This window comes from Cherax quadricarinatus, chromosome 47 (assembly GCF_038502225.1).
Source record: "Cherax quadricarinatus isolate ZL_2023a chromosome 47, ASM3850222v1, whole genome shotgun sequence".
Classification (NCBI taxonomy): domain Eukaryota; kingdom Metazoa; phylum Arthropoda; class Malacostraca; order Decapoda; family Parastacidae; genus Cherax; species Cherax quadricarinatus.
The window spans coordinates 3,447-24,038 of NC_091338.1; the positions used below are offsets into that span (position 1 = coordinate 3,447).

The 20,592-nt window shown below is 40.3% G+C and overlaps 1 protein-coding gene across 2 annotated transcripts in view; it reads right to left on the reverse strand.

Moving 5' to 3' along the window:
• Window positions 1-3,347: 3,347 nt before the first annotated feature.
• Window positions 3,348-20,592, reverse strand: part of LOC128696589 (uro-adherence factor A) — an 82,903-nt gene continuing 65,658 nt past the window's right edge. For both annotated transcript variants that reach the window (XM_070094647.1, XM_070094648.1), the window contains exon 4: window positions 3,348-4,173. In XM_070094647.1, the coding sequence (XP_069950748.1) occupies window positions 4,067-4,173 (107 nt within the window). In that variant the 3' untranslated portion in view covers window positions 3,348-4,066. The remainder of the gene's footprint in view (window positions 4,174-20,592) is intronic.

Here is a 20,592-nt window from a genome sequence, read left to right on the forward strand (position 1 = left end):
GAAAATCTTCCAGCTCCTGCACCCAACATCTTGCTCCTGGGGGATTTCAACTTAAGGCAGCTAAAATGGAGGAATATAGCAAATAATATTGTTGCAATAATAACACCAGGAGGCAGCTCTGATGAAAACTCACACTCACACGAGCTTTTAAATCTCTGCACAAAATTCAATTTAAACCAGCAAATAATAGAGCCTACTAGACTGGAGAATACACTAGACCTCATCTTCACTAACAATGATGATCTGATAAGAAATGTCACCATATCAAAAACAATATACTCAGATCACAACATAATTGAGGTTCAGACATGTATGCGTGGAGCCCCAGACCGACATAATGAGACTAGTCACGAGGGAGCATTCACCAAATTCAACTTCAATAACAAAAACAAAGTGGGACCAAGTAAACCAAGTCCTAACCGATATAAGCTATGAAGATATACTAAGCAACACAGACCCCAACTTATGCCTAGAACAGATTAACTCGGTGGCACTCGATGTATGCACAAGGCTTATTCCTCTAAGAAAGAGGAGGAGTAGATGTAAAATAGAAAGAGACAGGCGCTCCCTTTACAGGCAACAGAAAAGAATAACAGAGCGGCTAAAAGAGGTCAATATATCTGAAATGTGTAGGGAGACACTGGTCAGAGAAATAGCAAGCATCGAACTTAAGCTAAAAGAATCCTTTAGGAGTCAGGAATCGCGGGAAGAACTAAAAGCCATAAATGAAATCGAAAGAAATCCAAAGTATTTCTTCTCCTATGCCAAATCAAAATCGAGAACAACGTCCAGTATTGGGCCCCTACTTAAACAAGGTGGGTCCTACACAGATGACAGCAAGGAAATGAGTGAGCTACTCAAGTCCCAATATGACTCAGTTTTTAGCAAGCCGCTAACCAGACTGAGAGTCGAAGATCAAAATGAATTTTTTATGAGAGCCACAAAATTTGATTAACACAAGCCTATCCGATGTTGTTCTGACGCCAAATGACTTCGAACAGGCGATAAATGACATGCCCATGCACTCTGCCCCAGGGCCAGACTCATGGAACTCTGTGTTCATCAAGAACTGCAAGAAGCCCCTATCACGAGCCTTTTCCATCCTATGGAGAGGGAGCATGGACACGGGGGTCGTCCCACACTTACTAAAAACAACAGACATAGCCCCACTCCACAAAGGGGGCAGTAAAGCAACAGCAAAGAACTACAGACCAATAGCACTAACATCCCATATCATAAAAATCTTTGAAAGGGTCCTAAGAAGAAAGATCACCACCTATCTAGAAACCCATCAGTTACACAACCCAGGGCTACATGGGTTTAGAACAGGTCGCTCCTGTCTGTCTCAACTATTGGATCACTATGACAAGGTCCTAAATGCACTAGAAGACAAAAAGAATGCAGATGTAATATATACAGACTTTGCAAAAGCCTTTGACAAGTGTGACCATGGCGTAATAGCGCACAAAATGCGTGCTAAAGGAATAACAGGAAAAGTCGGTCGATGGATCTATAATTTCCTCACTAACAGAACACAGAGTAGTCGTCAACAGAGTAAAGTCCGAGGCAGCTACGGTGAAAAGCTCTGTTCCACAAGGCACAGTACTCGCTCCCATCTTGTTCCTCATCCTCATATCCGACATAGACAAGGATGTCAGCCACAGCACCGTGTCTTCCTTTGCAGATGACACCCGAATCTGCATGACAGTGTCTTCCATTGCAGACACTGCAAGGCTCCAGGCGGACATCAACCAAATCTTTCAGTGGGCTGCAGAAAACAATATGAAGTTCAACGATGAGAAATTTCAATTACTCAGATATGGTAAACATGAGGAAATTAAATCTTCATCAGAGTACAAAACAAATTCTGGCCACAAAATAGAGCGAAACACCAACGTCAAAGACCTGGGAGTGATTATGTCGGAGGATCTCACCTTCAAGGACCATAACATTGTATCAATCGCATCTGCTAGAAAAATGACAGGATGGATAATGAGAACCTTCAAAACTAGGGAGGCCAAGCCCATGATGACACTCTTCAGGTCACTTGTTCTATCTAGGCTGGAATATTGCTGCACACTAACAGCACCTTTCAAGGCAGGTGAAATTGCCGACCTAGAAAATGTACAGAGAACTTTCACGGCGCGCATAACGGAGATAAAACACCTCAATTACTGGGAGCGCTTGAGGTTCCTAAACCTGTATTCCCTGGAACGCAGGAGGGAGAGATACATGATTATATACACCTGGAAAATCCTAGAGGGACTAGTACCGAACTTGCACACGAAAATCACTCACTACGAAAGCAAAAGACTTGGCAGACGATGCACCATCCCCCCAATGAAAAGCAGGGGTGTCACTAGCACGTTAAGAGACCATACAATAAGTGTCAGGGGCCCGAGACTGTTCAACTGCCTCCCAGCACACATAAGGGGGATTACCAACAGACCCCTGGAAGTCTTCAAGCTGGCACTGGACAAGCACCTAAAGTCAGTTCCTGATCAGCCGGGCTGTGGCTAGTACGTTGGTTTGCGTGCAGCCAGCAGCAACAGCCTGGTTGATCAGGCTCTGATCCACCAGGAGGCCTGGTCACAGACCGGGCCGCGGGGGGCGTTGACCCCCAGAACTCTCTCCAGGTATCTTCCACTTCAACAAATAAATTAAGAGCGCCGTGCTGCCGTTACCATGACCAAAGTTCTCGTACAACGTACAATACTGAATGGTCAGAGATGGTCCTAAGTCTGCGTGGTCATTAAATAGGTAGGTTGTTAAGTGAGTAATGTCCATATGTAAGTCTTATACATACCTATTATTATAAAGTTTAATTGATAACGTATATACAATAAGTGGAGAATTATCACTTTCACAGCTTTGAACAACTTCCATCATCACTACTATTACTTTGAACAACTTCCGTCATTGCTACTTTTAAGCAAAATTAGGGGTTATTTTTGGGCCACAGTAAACTGCAGATAACTGAAGCCGCGAATACCTGACCAGACCTGTAGATACAGAGGTCCTACTGTATATGGTAAACTTACCATAAGCATAATTAGATGCAGTACTTAAATACCTATTTGCAGGGTAAAGGGAGCCTCCAGCTCTTGGTTCTTCCTCATAACTATCAACTGTGATATATGAAATCCATAATTCTACTTTTACCAGCAAAGATGTAGCAATAACCTGGCAATAGGCTGGGTTGCTGTAAAAGAACTCTTGAAACCAGTCACAGGCATGTCAGTTGACTGGTGTTGGCTTTTGATCATTTTGCCACCACTGGTTAAGCTGTCAATGTGGATATTCCAATTTCTAAACATCAGAGAGGAGAGAACAAATTAAAAAGTAAAAACTGTTTGTTATTTATTTGAAAAATAATCCTACATACCATTCAAAATCACTCATTTCAGCCAGGCAGGTTACACAGTAACCTCAAATGGTCATTTTAACAAAAACGGAATGTTGACGTGTGTACAAATTAAAACTAAAGTTTCGATCCTTCCCTACGTGTGGAGATGGAGCTTACTTGCATTCCAATACTTACAAACATGACTTAGAAATAAATAAAGGTCAGATTCTAATTAGTGCTATACTAGCCCTAACACAGCAAACATTATTAGTTCAGCCTATATCAAGTCTCACACACTCACTCAACACGAGAAATGTACAAGCAAGATGACAGGTGGTTAGCAAATTCCTTAAACTACCATTCCAAAAATGGTCACAAATTACAATTTATAATTTTCCACTGAAAAAATTTACTATCACTGACAGCAAAAAATTTAACTACATAAATCATTTCCAGCCAATGACTTTTGGAAGCTACAGACTGGCACCAGTCTACATTTGTACATGGTGCATACATCAAATGCCCCCCCCCCCCTTTAGAATACATTCTTACAAATAGATACTGTACTATAAAAAAACCAACAGGTACATAGGTAGGAAAAAATGTAGACGCTCATGGAAAGAATACAGCCACATACAGTAGCAAAGTTCTATACATAAAAGAAAAGAATCCATAGCAAGGGGGGGAAAATATAACTGGAGTGCTACTGTATACTGAAGACTAGGCAGTGGCCTCTGCAATGGGCTCTGTCGTTTCAGACTCCTGAATTTTAGCTTTCTTTGGAGGAGATACTTCTTTCGTTTCAGAATCCTCTGCTGGGCGCTTCTCTGCAAAGAGATTTTAAAGCTTTAACATTGGATAATGAAATATTGCCTTTAGCAGGGGAAAAGTGAAAATTCATAATTCAAAAACAAACTTGCATCCAAAGATAATCTCTCCAAGAACAATACACAGTACTAGTTTTTTCCATTATCAGCCACTCTACAAACCCATAAAAATTAAATATATCATACAGTATAACATACATTTCAGACTAATTATATTTTAAGCCCATATACCTCTCCAACACTAGCATTTATTTTTTTTATAACTACTGTATATCTAAAATTAAACAACCTTTCACTATATCCCTAGGCTAAGGTCCACATTCTATTGAGACATATTGTACTACACACCCTAAGCTTCCCTCCACTCAAAAAATTTGGCATTTACAACACCAGCCACATCACTTCTATCCACTACTGTATACCTTTACTAAATAATTGAAAGCAGCTCCTTACCCTCATCAAAATATTCCTCACTTATAAACACTTGATTTACACCTCCCCCTTCCTAAATTATTGATCTTTACTCAAACATTAACACTAATAGTTTTTGCTGGGCAGGCAACCTTAAGAATTTTTTTTTACCATAACACTATAAAAATGCAGACAGCATATTATGTACTACAGGTCCTCCATCACAAATCCGGCATCATTGGAACCTGTAGTGTGCCGGATTACTGAGTTTGCTGGATTACAGAGTGGTTAGGTTAGAATACACTTAATAAAATTAACCAACTTGACTTACACAAAGTTCATTGAACATCAGCAAAAATCAAACATTTCTGGTACTTTGAGCTCAATTTCAAGGTACTTTTCTTCATGAACGCAATCAAAATCATGTCTATTTCTGTAATATATCTTCCATTCTATCAAATGAGTACAAAAAAATGAGAATACAACCATAAAAACCATACGAAAATATACTGCAAAGAGGCGGCTAATGGCTGAGAAGTGAACTCCCTTATTTATTGTCTGTCTTTTTTATTTTTGTCGTATGTTAAGAAGCATCTTTCCATCATACATTGCCCAAGTTTCAATGAGATAGCCCAACAAACAACTGAGAGGAAAAAAAAAATATTTATCAAAAATCACACATGGCAAGCCCAAGGCAGGTACTGGAAATAAGTCACTGACTTTTCTGGGTTATCCTAGGTTCTCTATACATACACTGATATGTATGATAATCTATGTAACTGTATTTGTGTATACCTGAATAAACTTATTTACTTCTAGTCTGTCAACTGAGTACAAGAAACCCCCATTCACTTATTTCAACTACCCAATAAAGCGGTCAGAAATTGGCAATTTGGCCAATTTCACACAAATTTCAACAGATGCCAATTTCAAAATAGGGTCCAGAATAAACAATGCAGACATTCCTGGCACTAAAATAACATTTTCTCTGTTCATCAGTCATGGCTACAGACCCCTTTATATTACTCTTGCTTACCATTTAGAATTTTTATTTACAAAAAAGAAAAAATGGAAGTTTTACTGTTATGAAGACTGCTGCATTACTGTAATAATTGTATAAATAATGTCAGCCCATTCTTGACTCCGTATTGGAATTTGGACTGGCAGGCGGACAGGTATTCGACGGTGATGTCACTTGTTTACTCTTGAGCTTCGCTAAATAACAGAACATTTTCGCTATTGTGAGCGCAATTTCAAGGTACAGTGGTCCCTCGTTTTTCGTAATTAATCCGTTCCTGGAGGAGCTACTATAAACTAAATTTACGATTTGCGAATCAATTTTCCCCATAAGAAATAATGTAAATACAATTAATCCATTCCTGACACCCAGAAGTATTAAAACAAAAAAATTTTTTACATGAAATATACATATAGTACATAAACAATACAATGGGAAATGATGAATGAAACATTAACAGCATAACACTTATCTTTATTGGAGATTCTTCTTAGTGTATGGGAGACTGGAGGAGGAGAGAGATTGGATTGTTTACAGTTTGGAAGGGGAATCCCCTTCCAGCAACACCTCAGGTACCAATTGCTTCTCTGGAGTTGCTTCTCTTCTCTGTTTCTTAATGCCACTAGGACCACCTTGAGTCACTCTAGTCCTGTCTCGCAAAGTAACTGTGGAGAGAGCTCTGTTTCTGGCGTCTAACACTTCCCTAAAATGGCCCAAGACTTTGTCAGTGTACATATTTCTCACCTTCTTTACCACAGGCTTGGCACTAGGAGCTTTCTTTGGAGCCATGGTAGCTTATTTAGTACAGTGGACCCTCAACCAGCGATATTAATCCGTTCCTGAGAGCTCATCGTTAGTCAAAATAATCGTTAGTCAAGTTAATTTTCCCCATAAGAAATAATGGAAATGAAATTAATCCGTGCAAGACACCCCAAAGTATTGAAAAAAAAAATTTTACCACATGAAAGATTAATTTTAATACACACAAACTGAAGAAGACATGCACAGTTACATGACACTTACCTTTATTGAAGATCTGGTGATGATTGATGGGATGGGAGGAGGGGAGACTGTTGATCTTGTTAGTGTTTAGAAGGGGAATCCCCTTCCATTAGCACCTGAGGCAGCAAGTCTTTTTCTGGGGTTACTTCCCTTGTTCTTTTAATGCCACTAGGACCAGCTTCAGAGTCACTGGACTTCTGTCGCACAACATATCTGTCCATAGAGGCCTGTACCTCTCGTTCCTTTATCCTAAAGTGTTTCACAACATTGTCAGTGTAATAGTCACCAGCACGGCTTGCAATAGCTGTGTGAGGGTGATTTTCATCAAAAAAGGTTTGCACTTTAAGCCACATTGCACACATTTCCTTAATCTTTGAAGTAGGCAACTTCTTCAATTTCTCTCTCCCCTCCTCCGAAGCAGTTTCCTCAGGTGTGGCCTCTTACTGTTGAAGATGATCTAGCAGCTCATCAGTGGTTTGTTCTTCATTGTCCTCCTCCACCAACTCTTCCACATCCTCCCCACTAACCTCACCAATATGAGCACTAGTTCCAGGCATTTTTTCCTGTTCACCTGGGTGTTAGTCAACTGTTGTGGGTCGCATCCTGGGGGACAAGATTAAGGATCCCCAATGGAAATAAGTTAGACAGTCCTCGATGATGCACTGACTTTCTTGGGTTATCCTGGGTGGCTAACCCTCCGGGGTTAATCGTTTCTCGGTAATTGTTTCACGTTAAGCCACACCAACAACACTCTCTCCACATCTTCGAATAATACAGCTGATGGTGGTGCAGCAACAACAACAGCTGACTGTGGTGCAGCAGCAGCTGCACCTTTGGCAAGAACAGCTTCCTTGATTGCCGTTTTCTTACCCACAATAGTAGCGATGGTTGATTGGGGTTTATTATACAACCTGACCAGCTCAGAGACACGCACTCCACTTTCATACTTAGCAATGATCTCTTTCTTCATCTCCATAGTAATTCTCACCCTTTTTGCTGTAGGGTTGGCACTAGAAGCTTTCTTGGGGCCCATGGTGACTTATTTTGCAGGTGCAATCACTACAAAGGCTGTGATAATATGAAATGTTCCAGTTGTTGTATGTTTGGAAGCGACCGCAGTGGCTGGCTGGCTTGTAAACACTGACACCCAAGGGACAAGTGAGGCGCGCTCAGGCCAAAGTGGACGCGTATGGTATGGAACGAAAAGCTCTGGTCGGGTTTTTAAGAGCTAGTCGAGGCAAAATTTTTGCGTTTAAATGAATCGCTAATCAGATTTATCGTTAATTGATGCAATCGCTAGTTGAGGGTCCACTGTACTTGCAAGCACTAAAATGAGTGGAATATTATGAAATATTTCGTAGGAGCACTTGAGGGGACCTTCACTCACTGGTAAACAATGCCAGACTGGCCGGGTAGGGAGGCCGCCTTGGCTCACACCGTGCGTACGCATCCCGGATGAACTACTATTCGTGAGTCAACCTATGAAAAGCGAGTCCATGTTTATACGAAAATACCCCTATGATTGGCGAAATTTACGATTGCCGAGAACTACGAAAAGCGAGGGTCCACTGTACTTTTTGTCATAAAAGCAATCAAAATAATATCTATTTCTGTAATATATCTCTCATTCTATCAAATGAGACCGAAAAAATGAGAATATAACCATACAGAACATTACAAAAATATACCGCTAAGCGGCCGCTGATGGCTGAGAAGTGAACTCCGCTATTTATGATCTGATTTTTCATTTTTCGTGTACCTTTCCATCATACATTGACAAAGTTTGAACAAGATAACCCAACAAACAACTGAGAAAATAATAATAATAATAATAATAATAATAATAATAACAATAACAGGTTTAAAAATGTAGTGTTAGAGTGTTCAGCAGAAGTTTGTGGTTACAGGAAAGTGGGTGCGGGAGGGAAGAGGAGCGATTGGTGGAATGATGATGTAAAGAGAGTAGTAAGGGAGAAACAGTTAGCATATGAGAAGTTTTTACAAAGTAGAAGTGATGCAAGGAGGGAAGAATATATGGAGAAAAAGAGAGGTGTTAAGAGAGGGGTGAAGCAATGTAAAAAGAGAGCAAATGAGTGGGTGACATGTTATCAACAAATTTTGATGAAAATAAGAAAAAGTTTTGGAGTGAGATTAACAAGTTAAGGAAGCCTAGAGAACAAATGGATTTGTCAGTTAAAAGTAGGAGAGGAGAGTTATTAAATGGAGAGTTAGAGGTATTGGGAAGATGGAGGGAATATTTTGAGGAATTCTTGAATGTTGATGAAGATGGGGAAGCTGTGATTTCGTGTATAGGGCAAGGAGGAATAACATCTTGTAGGAGTGAGGAAGAGCCAGTTTCGAGTGTGGGGGAAGTTCGTGAGGCAGTAGGTAAAATGAAAGGGAGTAAGGCAGCTGGGATAGATAGAAATGTTAAAAGCAGGTGGGGATATAGTTTTGGAGTGGTTGGTGCTATTATTTAATAAATGTATGGAAGAGGGTAAGGTACCTAGGGATTGGCAGAGCATGCATAGTTCCTTTGTATAAAGGCAAAGGGGACAAAAGAGAGTGCAAAAATTATAGGGGGATAAGTCTGTTGAGTATACCTGGTAAAGTGTATGGTTTACCTGGAGAGAGTTCCGGGGGTCAACGCCCCCGCGGCCCGATCTGTGACCAGGCCTCCTGGTGGATCAGAGCCTGATCAACCAGGCTGTTGCTGCTGGCTGCACGCAAACCAACGTACGAGCCACAGCCCGGCTGATCAGGAACTGACTTTAGGTGCTTGTCCAGTGCCAGCTTGAAGACTGCCAGGGGTCTGTTGGTAATCCCCCTTGTGTGTGCTGGGAGGCAGTTGAACAGTCTCGGGCCCCTGACACTTATTGTATGGTCTCTTAACGTGCTAGTGACACCCCTGCTTTTCATTGGGGGGATGGTGCATTGTCTGCCAAGTCTTTTGCTTTCGTAGTGAGTGATTTTCGTGTGCAAGTTCGGTACTAGTCCCTCTAGGATTTTCCAGGTGTATATAATCATGTATCTCTCCCTCCTGCGTTCCAGGGAATACAGGTTTAGGAATCTCAAGCGCTCCCAGTAATTGAGGTGTTTTATCTCCGTTATGGTAGAGTTATTATTGAAAGAATTAAGAGTAAGACAGAGAATAGGATAGCAGATGAACAAGGCGGCTTTAGGAAAGGTAGGGGGTGTGTGGACCAGGTGTTTACAGTGAAAAAATACAAGTGAACAGTATTTACATAAGGCTAAAGAGGTTTTTGTGGCATTTATGGATTTGGAAAAGGCATATGACAGGGTGGATAGGGGGGATATGTGGCAGATGTTGCAGATGTATGGTATAGGAGGTAGGTTACTGAAAGCAGTGAAGAGTTTTTACGAGGATAGTGAGGTTCAAGTTAGAGTATGTAGGAAAGAGGGAGATCATTTCCCAGTAAAAGTAGGCCTTAGACAAGGATGTGTGATGTCACCGTGGTTGTTCAATATATTTATAGATGGGGTTGTAAGAGAAGTAAATGCTAGGGGCTTGGCAAGAGGTGTGGAGTTAAAAGATAAACAATCACACAAAGTGGGAGTTGTCACAATTGTTCTTTGCTGATGATACTGTCTAATTGGGTGATTCTGAAGAGAAGTTGCAGAGGTTGGTGGATGAATTTGGTAGGGTATGTAAAAGAAGAAAATTGAAAGTGAATACAGGAAAGAGTAAGGTTATGAGGATAAAAAGATTAGGTGATGAAAGATTGGATATCAGATTGGAGGGAGAGAGTATGGAGGAGGAGAATGTATTCAGATATTTGGGAGTGGATGTGTCAGCAGATGGGTCTATGAAAGATGAGGTGAATCATAGAATTGATGAGGGGAAAAGGGTGAGCGGTGCACTTAGGAGTCTGTGGAGACAAAGAACTTTGTCCTTGGAAGCAAAGAAGGAAATGTATGAGAGTATAGTTTTACCAATGCTCCTGTATGGGTGTGAAGCATGGGTGATGAATGTTGCAGCGAGGAGAAGGCTGGAGGCAGTGGAGATGTCATGTCTGAGGGCAATGTGTGGTGTGAATATAATGCAGAGAATTCGTAGTTTGGAAGTTAGGAGGAGGTGCGGGATTGCCAAAACTGTTGTCCAGAGGGCTGAGGAAGGGTTGTTGAGGTGGTTCGGGCATGTAGAGAGAATGGAGTGAAACAGAATAACTTCAAGAGTCTATCAGTCTGTAGTGGAAGGAAGGTGGGGTAGGGGTCGGCCTAGGAAAGGTTGGAGGGAGGGGGTAAATTAGGTTTTGTGTGTGAGGGGCTTGGACTTCCAGCAGGCATGCGTGAGCGTGTTTGATAGGAGTGAATGGAGACAAATGGTATGGTTGATGGGAATCAGCCAGTGTGTTAATAAAAATAAAATCTTTATTTACTACACGTACATGTACATGGTATACAGGCCTAGCTGACATCAGTGACATACTACTATATAAAAAGCCGCTTGTTATGCAGAGTATTTCAAGAACATTAGGTCAGTGTCCCAAGATAACACCCACACTAGTCGGCTAACACCCAGGTACCCATTTACTGATGGGTAAACATAGACAACAGGTGTAAAGAAACACACCTACTGTTTCTACCCTGCTGGGAATCGAATATTTACCAAAAAACATATATGGCAAACCCAAGCCAGGTACTAAAAATAAGCCACGTTGACTTTTTTGGGTTATCCTAGGTTCTCTACACATGCTATGTGTGATAATCTATATAGAGAAAATAACTTTTTTGTTTCAGGTTTATGGTGCAGTACGAGTGTATATCACAGTTAGCCCTGTGCTACACTCCGTTTTCTCTAATATAAGACACCAAGACAGGGATAGAAGAATGGTATTTGTATAACATATCCTCTTCATACCTCCGTCGAACTGCTCGGTGTTATGCCAAATATTATTCATTCTGGAGTATTTAACATGTTTTATGTTATTTATATTGTTTATGTCATATTAGATCAATTGTGAGAGGCAAATAAGCTGTAGTGTTGATATTAGCATAATAATAAAATCATATTCTCCTGCTTCATGAGACTGAGCTCATGGTAACCGACAGTGGCTTCAAAGCCACCTTATCTTTAACCCTTTGAGGGTCGCCAGGCCCTCTCAGAGACTTGTTGTCAGGGTCGCCAAAATTTAAAAAAAAAAAATATTTTCTTATGAAAAGATAGAGAATCTTTTCCCGGTCGTAATGACACCAAAAGTATGAAATTTGATGGAAAACTAATGAAATTATACTCTCGCGAAGTTAGCGGTCTCGACGATGTTTACGCATTGGCAATTTTGCCCGCTTTGAGCCCTATTTTTGGCCAATTCCACTTTACTAGTCAACAAAAATCATAACTAGTATTTCGCTAGAACTCCATTTTTTCTATTGAATAAGTACAAGAAACCACCCATTTACTGATTTCAACTGTCCAATAAAGTGGTCAGAATTTAGCAATTTTGCCAATTTCACACAAATTTCAAAAGATGCCAATTTCCAAATAGGGTCCAGAATAAACAAGAAAGACATTCCTGGCACTAAAATAACATTTCCTCTGTTCATTAGTCACATCCCCACACCCCTCTTACATTTCTTTTGCTTTCCACTTTGAATTTTTATTCTCACAAAAAATAGAAGATTTACTGTTATGCAGACTACTGTATTAGTGTAGAAATGATATAAATAATACCAACGCACTTGTGAAAGAATATTCGATTCACCAGTTGACGTGTATTGGACGCGCGGCATGATTTGTTTACTTTAGAACTTTGGCAAAAATCGAACATTTCTGCTACTTTGAGCTCAATTTCAAGGTACTTTTCATTGTGAAACCAATCAAAATCATCTCAATTTCTGTAATATCTTCCATTCTATAAAATAAGACCAGGAAAACTAGAACACAACCATAAATACCATACGAAAATACAGTACAAAGTCGCTGTTTTAAACCAAAAACATGGTCAAAGTTTTTTTTTTTTTTCTCATTACGCACTGTGTGCTGCAGGATTTTTTTATACTGCGCACACTGACCACATAGACCCATTCTTTCATATGTAGGCCTACCAGCTTTCTCTTGCTAGATTTGAGGGCACTAGAATTTATGAGTACTAGTACTAGTACGTCAAAATCCCTGGCGCATAAGCCATACTAGTACAGCCGAAACCCTGAAAGGGTTAATGGATAATGTACTGTGTAGGTGCTTTACATAATGAGAAGCATTTCTTTTATTAATTGGAACCATGGCTAGGGCTAAAAGCAAGCAAGTTAAAACAATAAATGGAGAAAAAGAATTTGGAATGACTTATGCAGCAAGTAGCACCACCAAACAGTACCAGCAGGTTGGTGTGGCAACCCTGGAAATTTGAAATTATGCTAGCCAAAATTAGTGCCAAATAACTGAAGGAGCTGAATAACTGATTGCCGGATTTGTGATGGCGGACCTGTACTAAACCCAATCCTTCAGCATGCAAGCAACTTCAAAAACCTTCATTTTATCTACCCAGATTTCTTTCATTCATTCATTAAAATTACCCTGCCCACACTACAAGCCAGCACACAAAAATCTAAAAATCACTGGTCTTTACTCAATCTTAATGCATGCATGTGTATACACACCCTAAATACAGTGGTCCCTCGCTTTTCGTAGTTCTCGGGAATCATAGGGATATTTTCGTATAAACATGGGCTCGCTAACCATAGGTTGACTCGCAAATAGTAGTTCGTCCGGGACGCGTACACACAGTGTGAGCCGGGGCGGCCTCCCTACCCAGCCAGTCTGGCATTGTTTACCAGTGAGCAAAGGTCCCCTCACGTGCTCCTACGAAATATTTCATATTCCACTCATTTTAGTGCTTGCAAGTACTAAATAAGCTACCCTGGCTCCAAATAAAGCTCCTAGTGCCAAGCCTGTGGTAAAGAAGGTGAGAAACACGATTGAATTTAAGAACAGCAACAGATCGCAGCTCAGAATCTTGCTGCAGAGGAGGAGGAAGAGAGATGGAAGAAGGTGCCTTCTTCAGAAATTAAAGAGATTTTTGCTATGTGGGGTAAGATGGAAAGCTTTATGGAGAAACATCACCCTGACAAGGTTGTTGCAAAGCCATGTTGGCAACATGTACAGTGACAAAGTCTTGGGCCATTTTAGGGAAGTGTTCAAGAGACGCCAGAAACAGAGCTCTCTCCACAGTTATTTTGCGAGACAGGACTCCAGTGACTCTCAAGGTGGTCCTAGTGGCATTAAGAAACAGAGAAGAGAAGCAACCCCAGAAAAGCAATTGGTACCTGAGGTGTTGATGGAAGGGGATTCCCCTTCCAAACTGTAAACAATCCAATCTCTCTCCTCCTCCAGTCTCTCATACACTAAGAAGAATCTCCAATAAAGGTAAGTGTTATGCTGTTAATGTTTCATTCATCATTTCCCATTGTATTGTTTATGTACTACATCTATATTTCATGTAAAAAAAATTTTTGTTTTAATACTTCTGGGAGTCAGGAATGGATTAATTGTATTTACATTATTTCTTATGGGGGAAATTGATTTGCAAATCGTAGATTTCGATAATAGTAGCAACTCCAGGAACGGATTAACTACGAAAAACGAGGGACCACTGTAGTTTTAAAAAATAGTTATGACAGAGGCCACAAGGCTGGGAGTGAGAGAATCTGGAAAGGGGCAATTTGAAAGGCAGGGTTAGAAGCTAAGACCTGACCCCTGCAACCACATATAGGCGAGTACACACACACATGCACGTGTGCACGTATGCTACACGCCCATGCTCTAACACATGCACATGAGTTAACACACGTCCGTACACTAATACATGTATGCTAAAACAGGAATAAAGCTTCTCACTTAACAATGGAGTTCCGTTCCTAAGACCATGTCGGTAAAAGAATTCGTCGCTAAGCATGAAGCATGCTATAATGGTAGTCGGTTTGTGTCAACCATCTTTGATGTTTTAATGTCACCTTTGCACCATTTATAACATTTTTAGTATATTTTTAAATATTCATACAGTAGTGTACTGTACAGTAGGCCCTGCTTTATGACGTTTTGCCTTACGGTGTTCTGCTAATACAGACATTTCAAATTACTCTCAATATAGACAAAACCTATTTTATGTTGTTTGGAAACAGAGCTACAAATGTACAGCTCAACATACTGATAAATGGTTCACCCATTTCTGGACACACAGCAAATTTCTAGGTCTCCACCTAGACTGCAATCTCAAATTCTAAACTCACATATAGCAAATATCCAAGAGTGTCTCCAAAACAGTAGGCATCCTCTCAAAGATACAGTACTATGTACCCCAATCAGCTCTTCTTGCACTATACCACTCACTCATCTACCCTTACCTCATCAATGGTATTTGTGCATGGGGCTCAACCACAGCAAATCACCTTAAACCTTTAATAACCCAACAAAAAACTGCAATGCGATTGATTACAAACTCCTGTAATAGACAGCATACTCCTCTGCTCTTCAAGAGTCTCAACTTACTCAATATACAAAACATCCACACTTATTATCGTGCCTACTACATGCATAAAACACTACACTTGAATATAAACCTTCCTCTCAAACTACTACTTGTTAACTACAACAGAACACACAACCATAATACAAGATACAAATCACTGTTTGATGTCCCTCGTGTCCATCTCTCCCTGTGCAAAAATGCTATGCAAGTAAAGGGCCCAAAGATATGGAATTCATTACCTGAACAAAATAAATCAATTTAAGGCCCTACTAGAAATCTCATCACCCAAAATTAACCAGAAAAATTGTACTTAATACCTAGCATTTACTCAACAGCAACACAAAAAAGTACCAATGACATCTTAATTTCAATAGTGAATATTGTGCTGAAGATTGCTCAACCATATACTCATTACTTTAAAAACAGGATGTTCAAATTTCATCATTTTAAATACTCAATTGTACTTCATATTGTAAATTATTTAAATTGTTCTATTGTAATACTGTAATTTTTAATTCAAAGCTTTAATTATTCACTATGCTAAACTTCTCTACTAGACCTATTAAAGCCATACAGCATTACCTATTAATACTCAAGTCTCTGTACTCACTGTAATGACCATTTAAACTGTTATAGTCTAATTAATCTTAAGTTAATTTTCAGTTTGCCTGAAATGCTCTGCATACAAGGGGCATTTGGCATGTACACTCAATAGTAACATGTATATTCCTCTGTACAACTATGTATCATGTCAAAATAAAATATTATTGTTATGACCAAAACTCTCTATACAGCTCCCCCACCTGACTTTCTAATACGGTCACCACGTGCCACCCGGTTTTACATTCTCTGTGAAACTTTACAAAATTTCATGTGTTTCCAAGTTTTTTCATATTTTACATTATATATTTTTTTTAACAAGTCGGCCGTCTCCCACCGAGGATAATTATACTTATTATAGGTAGCAAGTTGGTAGACAGCAACTGCCCAGGGAGGTACTACCGTCCTGCCAAGTAAGTGTAAAACAGAAGCCTGTGATTGTTTTATATGATGGTAGGATTACTGGTGTCTTTTTTTTTCTGTCTCATACCCATGCAAGATTTCAGGTACGTCTTGTTACCTCTACTTACACTTAGGTCACACTACACATACATGTACGAGCATATATATACACACACCCCTCTGGGTTTTCTTCTATTTTCTTTATAGCTCTTGTTCTTGTTTATTTCCTCTTATCTCCATGGGGAAGTGGAACAGAATTCTTCCTCCGTAAGCCATGCGCGTTGTAAGAGGCGACTAAAATGCTGGGAGCAAGGGGCTAGTAACCCCTTCTCCTGTATAAATTACTAAATTTGAAAAGAGAAACTTTTGTTTTTCTTTTTGGGCCACCCTGCCTCGGTGGGATATGGCCGGTTTGTTGGGGAGGGGGGACACATGCAAGATTTCAGGTACAGTGGTCCCTCGATAATCGTAGGGCTCGAGAGTCGTAATGTTCGGAAATCTTAGCGATATTTTCGTCAAAACATGGGCTCGCTAATCGTAGATTGACTCGCGAATAGTAATTCGTCCGGGACGCGTACTCGCACTCTGACCCGGGGCGGCCTCCCTTCCCAGCCAGTGTGGCATTGTTTACCAGTGAGCGACGGTCCCCTCACTTGCTCATACGAAATATTTCATAATATTCCATTCATTTTAGTGCCTGCAAGTACTAAATAAGCTACCATGGCTCCAAAGAAAGCTCCTAGTGCCAAGCCTTTGGTAAAGGTGAGAAATACAACTGAATTTAAGAAAAACATCAATGAACAATATGAAAGTGGCGTACATGTGGCCGAACTGGCCAGGATGTATAAGAAACCCTATACAGTGGACCCCCGGTATTCGATATTAATCCATTCCTGAGAGCTCATCGAATACTGAAAATATCGAAAACCAAATAAATTTTCCTCATAAGAAATAATGTAAATCAAATTAATCTGTGTAAGACACCCAAAAGTATGAAAAAAAAAATTTTTACCACATGAAATATTCAGTTTAATGCAATAGAATAATTACAATAACAATAGAATAATTGACACTTGCATTTAATGAAGATCTGGTGATGATTGATGGGATGGAAGGAGGGGAGTGTGTAGATGGTGTTAGTGTTTAGAAGGGGAATCCCCTTCCATTAGGACTTGAACTGGCAGCCTCACCATGCCTTACCACACTGTGTATACCACTACGATTCTTAAATCTTTCAAACCAACCTTTGCTGGCCTTAAATTCACTCACATCACCACTAGTTGCAGGCAATTTCTTTACCAAATCGTCATGCAACTGCCTAGCCTTTTCACAAATGATCGCTTGAGAGATGCTATCTCCTGCTATCCATTTTTCATTTATCCACACCAATAACAATCTCTCAACATTTTCTAACACTTCCGGTCGCTGTTTCGTAATCACAGTTGCACCTTTTACAAGAACAGCTTCCTTGATTACTATTTTCCTGGTCACTATAGTAGAGATGGTTGATTGGGGTTTACTATACAACCTGACCAGCTCCGACACGCACTCCACTTTCGTACTTTGCAATTCTCTCTTTCTTCATTTCAATAGTCATTAGCACCATTTTTCTCGAAGGGTTGGCACTAGAAGCTTTCTTGGGGCCCATGGTGACTTATTTTGCAGAAACAAGCACCAAAAACAGTGATAATATGGAATGTACTGAATGTATCCTTAGATGCGCGCACACTGGCTGGCTTGTAAACACTGGCACACACGGGGCAGTTCAGGCCACAGGTGGATACGTCTCGTATGAATCGCATCGAATACCACGTTTTCGATCGGATACCGAGGCAAAATTTTTGCGATAAAATGCATCGAATACCGGATTTAAAGAATACCGGGGGTCCACTGAACAACCATATCTTCCATCGTGGCAAAGAAAAAGGAAATCAAGGACGCTGTTGTTGCAAAAGGGGGGTAAATATGCTGACAAAAATGAGATCACCAGTACTCGAAGAGTTTCAGAAGTTATTATTGGTGTGGATAAACGAGAAACAATTAACAGTAGATAGTATTATGACGTCAATTATTTGTGAAAAGGCTAGGCAGTTGCACGACGATCTGGTAAAGAAATTGCCTGCAACTAGTGGTGATGAGAGTGAATTTAAGGACAGCAAAGGTTGGTTTGAGAGATTTAAGAACCGTACTGGCATACACAGTGTGGTAAGGCATGGTGAGGCTGCCAGTTTGGACCACAAAGTGGCTGAAAAATATGTGCATGAATTCAAGGAGTACACAGAGGCTGAAGGACTGAAACCTGAACAAGTGCTCAATTGTGACGAAACAGGCCTCATTTGGAAGAAAATGCCAAAGAGGACCTACATTACACAGGAGGAAAAGGCAATGCCAGGACACAAGCCTATGAAAGACAGGCTGACGCTCATGTTCTGTGCTAATGCTAGTGGGGATTTCAAAGTGAAGCCGTTACTAGTGTACCATCTGAAAATCCCAGTGTGTTCAGGAAAAAAATGTTATGAAGAGTAAATTGTGTGTGTTTTGGAAATCTAATAGTAAGGCATGGGTCACGAGTGAAATTTTCGTTGAGTGGTTCAGTGAAGTGTTTGGCCCTAGTGTGAAGGATTACCTCCTGGAAAAGAAATTGGATCTCAAGTGCCTCCTAGCAATGGACAATGCACCTGCTCATCCTCCAAACTTGGATGACCTAATTTTCGAGGAGTTTGGGTTCATCACAGTAAAGTTCTTACCCCCGAATACCACCCCTCTCCTCCAGCCCATGGACCAGCAGGTCTTGCAAACTTTAAAAAAAACTACACCAAAGCAATGTTTCAAAGGTGCTTGAATGTGACCTCAGACACTCACTTGACCCTAAGAGATTTTTGGAGAGAACACTTCAGCATCCTCCATTGCATAACCCTATAGGTACGGCTTGGGAGGGAGTGACTACCAGGACTTTGAACTCTGCTTGGAGAAAATTGTGGCCAGATTGTGTCGACAAGAGGGATTTTGAAGGGTTTGGGGCAGACCCTGATGAGCCTATGTCTGTTGTTAAATCTATTGTGGCACTGGGGAGTTCCATGGGGTTGGATGTGAGTTTGGAGGATGTGGAAGAGTTGGTGGAAGACCACAACCAAGAGCTCACCACTGAGGAGCTGCAAGAGCTTCAGCAGGAAGAGCAACAGATCGCAGCTCAGAATCTTGCTGCAGAGGAGGAGGAAGAGAGATGGAAGAAGTTGCCTTCTTCAGAAATTAGGGAGATTTTTGAAATGTGGGTTAAGATGGAAAGATTTATGGAGAAACATCACCCTGACAAGGCTGTTGCAAGCCATGTTGGCAACATGTACAGTGACAAAGTCTTGGCCCATTTTAGGGAAGTGTTAAAGAGATGCCAGAAACAGAGCTCTCTGGACAATTATTTTGCGAGACAGGACTCCAGTGACTCAAGCTGGTCTTAGTGGCATTAAGAAACAAAGAGAAGTAACCCCCAGAAAAGCAATTGGTGCCTGAGGTGTTGATGGAAGGGGATTCCCCTTCCAAACTGTAAATAATCCAATCTCTCTCCTCCTCCAGTCTTCCATACACTAAGAAGAATCGACAATAAAGGTAAGTGTTATGCTGTTAATGTTTCATTCATCATGTCCCATTGTATTATGTACTACATCTATATTTCATGTAAAAAAAATTTTTGTTTTAATACTTCTGGGTGTCCGAAACGGATTAATTGTATTTACATTATTTCTTATGGGGAAAATTGATTCGAAAATCGTTAGATTTCAATAATAGTAACACCTCCAGGAACGGATTAATTACGACAAAAGAGGGACCACTGTACATCTTGTTACTTCTACTTACACTTAGGTCACACTACACATACATGTACAAGCATATATATACACACCCCTCTGGGTTTTCTTCTATTTTCTTTATAGTTCTTGTTCTTGTTTATTTCCTCTTACCTCCATGGGGAAGTGGAAAAGAATTCTTCCTCCGTAAGCCATGCGTGTTGTAAGAGGCAACTAAAATGCCAGGAGCAAGGGGCTAGTAATCCCTTCTCCTGTATATATTACTAAATGTAAAAGGAGAAACTTTAGTTTTTCCTTTAGGGCCACCCCGCCTCGGTGGGATGCGGCCGGTGTGTTGAAAGAATTTTACTTGTGTGTACCTGTACCTAAATAAACTTCTACAGTGTTGGTGTGCAGGTACACATTAAAATCACTAAGAGCATCTTATTAGTTGTGAAGACGCCATAATAATAGTACACAATAATAATCACTGAGGCACATTGTCGTATATTATGTTAATATAAACATTTTCATTAATCCATGTATGATATTTTTCCAAAATTATATAATAAACATGCTACATAACATATAAACATGACAAATACAACCCACAGCAGAATAAATTAAATACATATGAAATGTTTTTTCCAGTCTTCTTGTCAGAGTGCTGGAAAGAATAATATTTTCTTTAGGCCAACAGCATAGAAAATGTGTACAC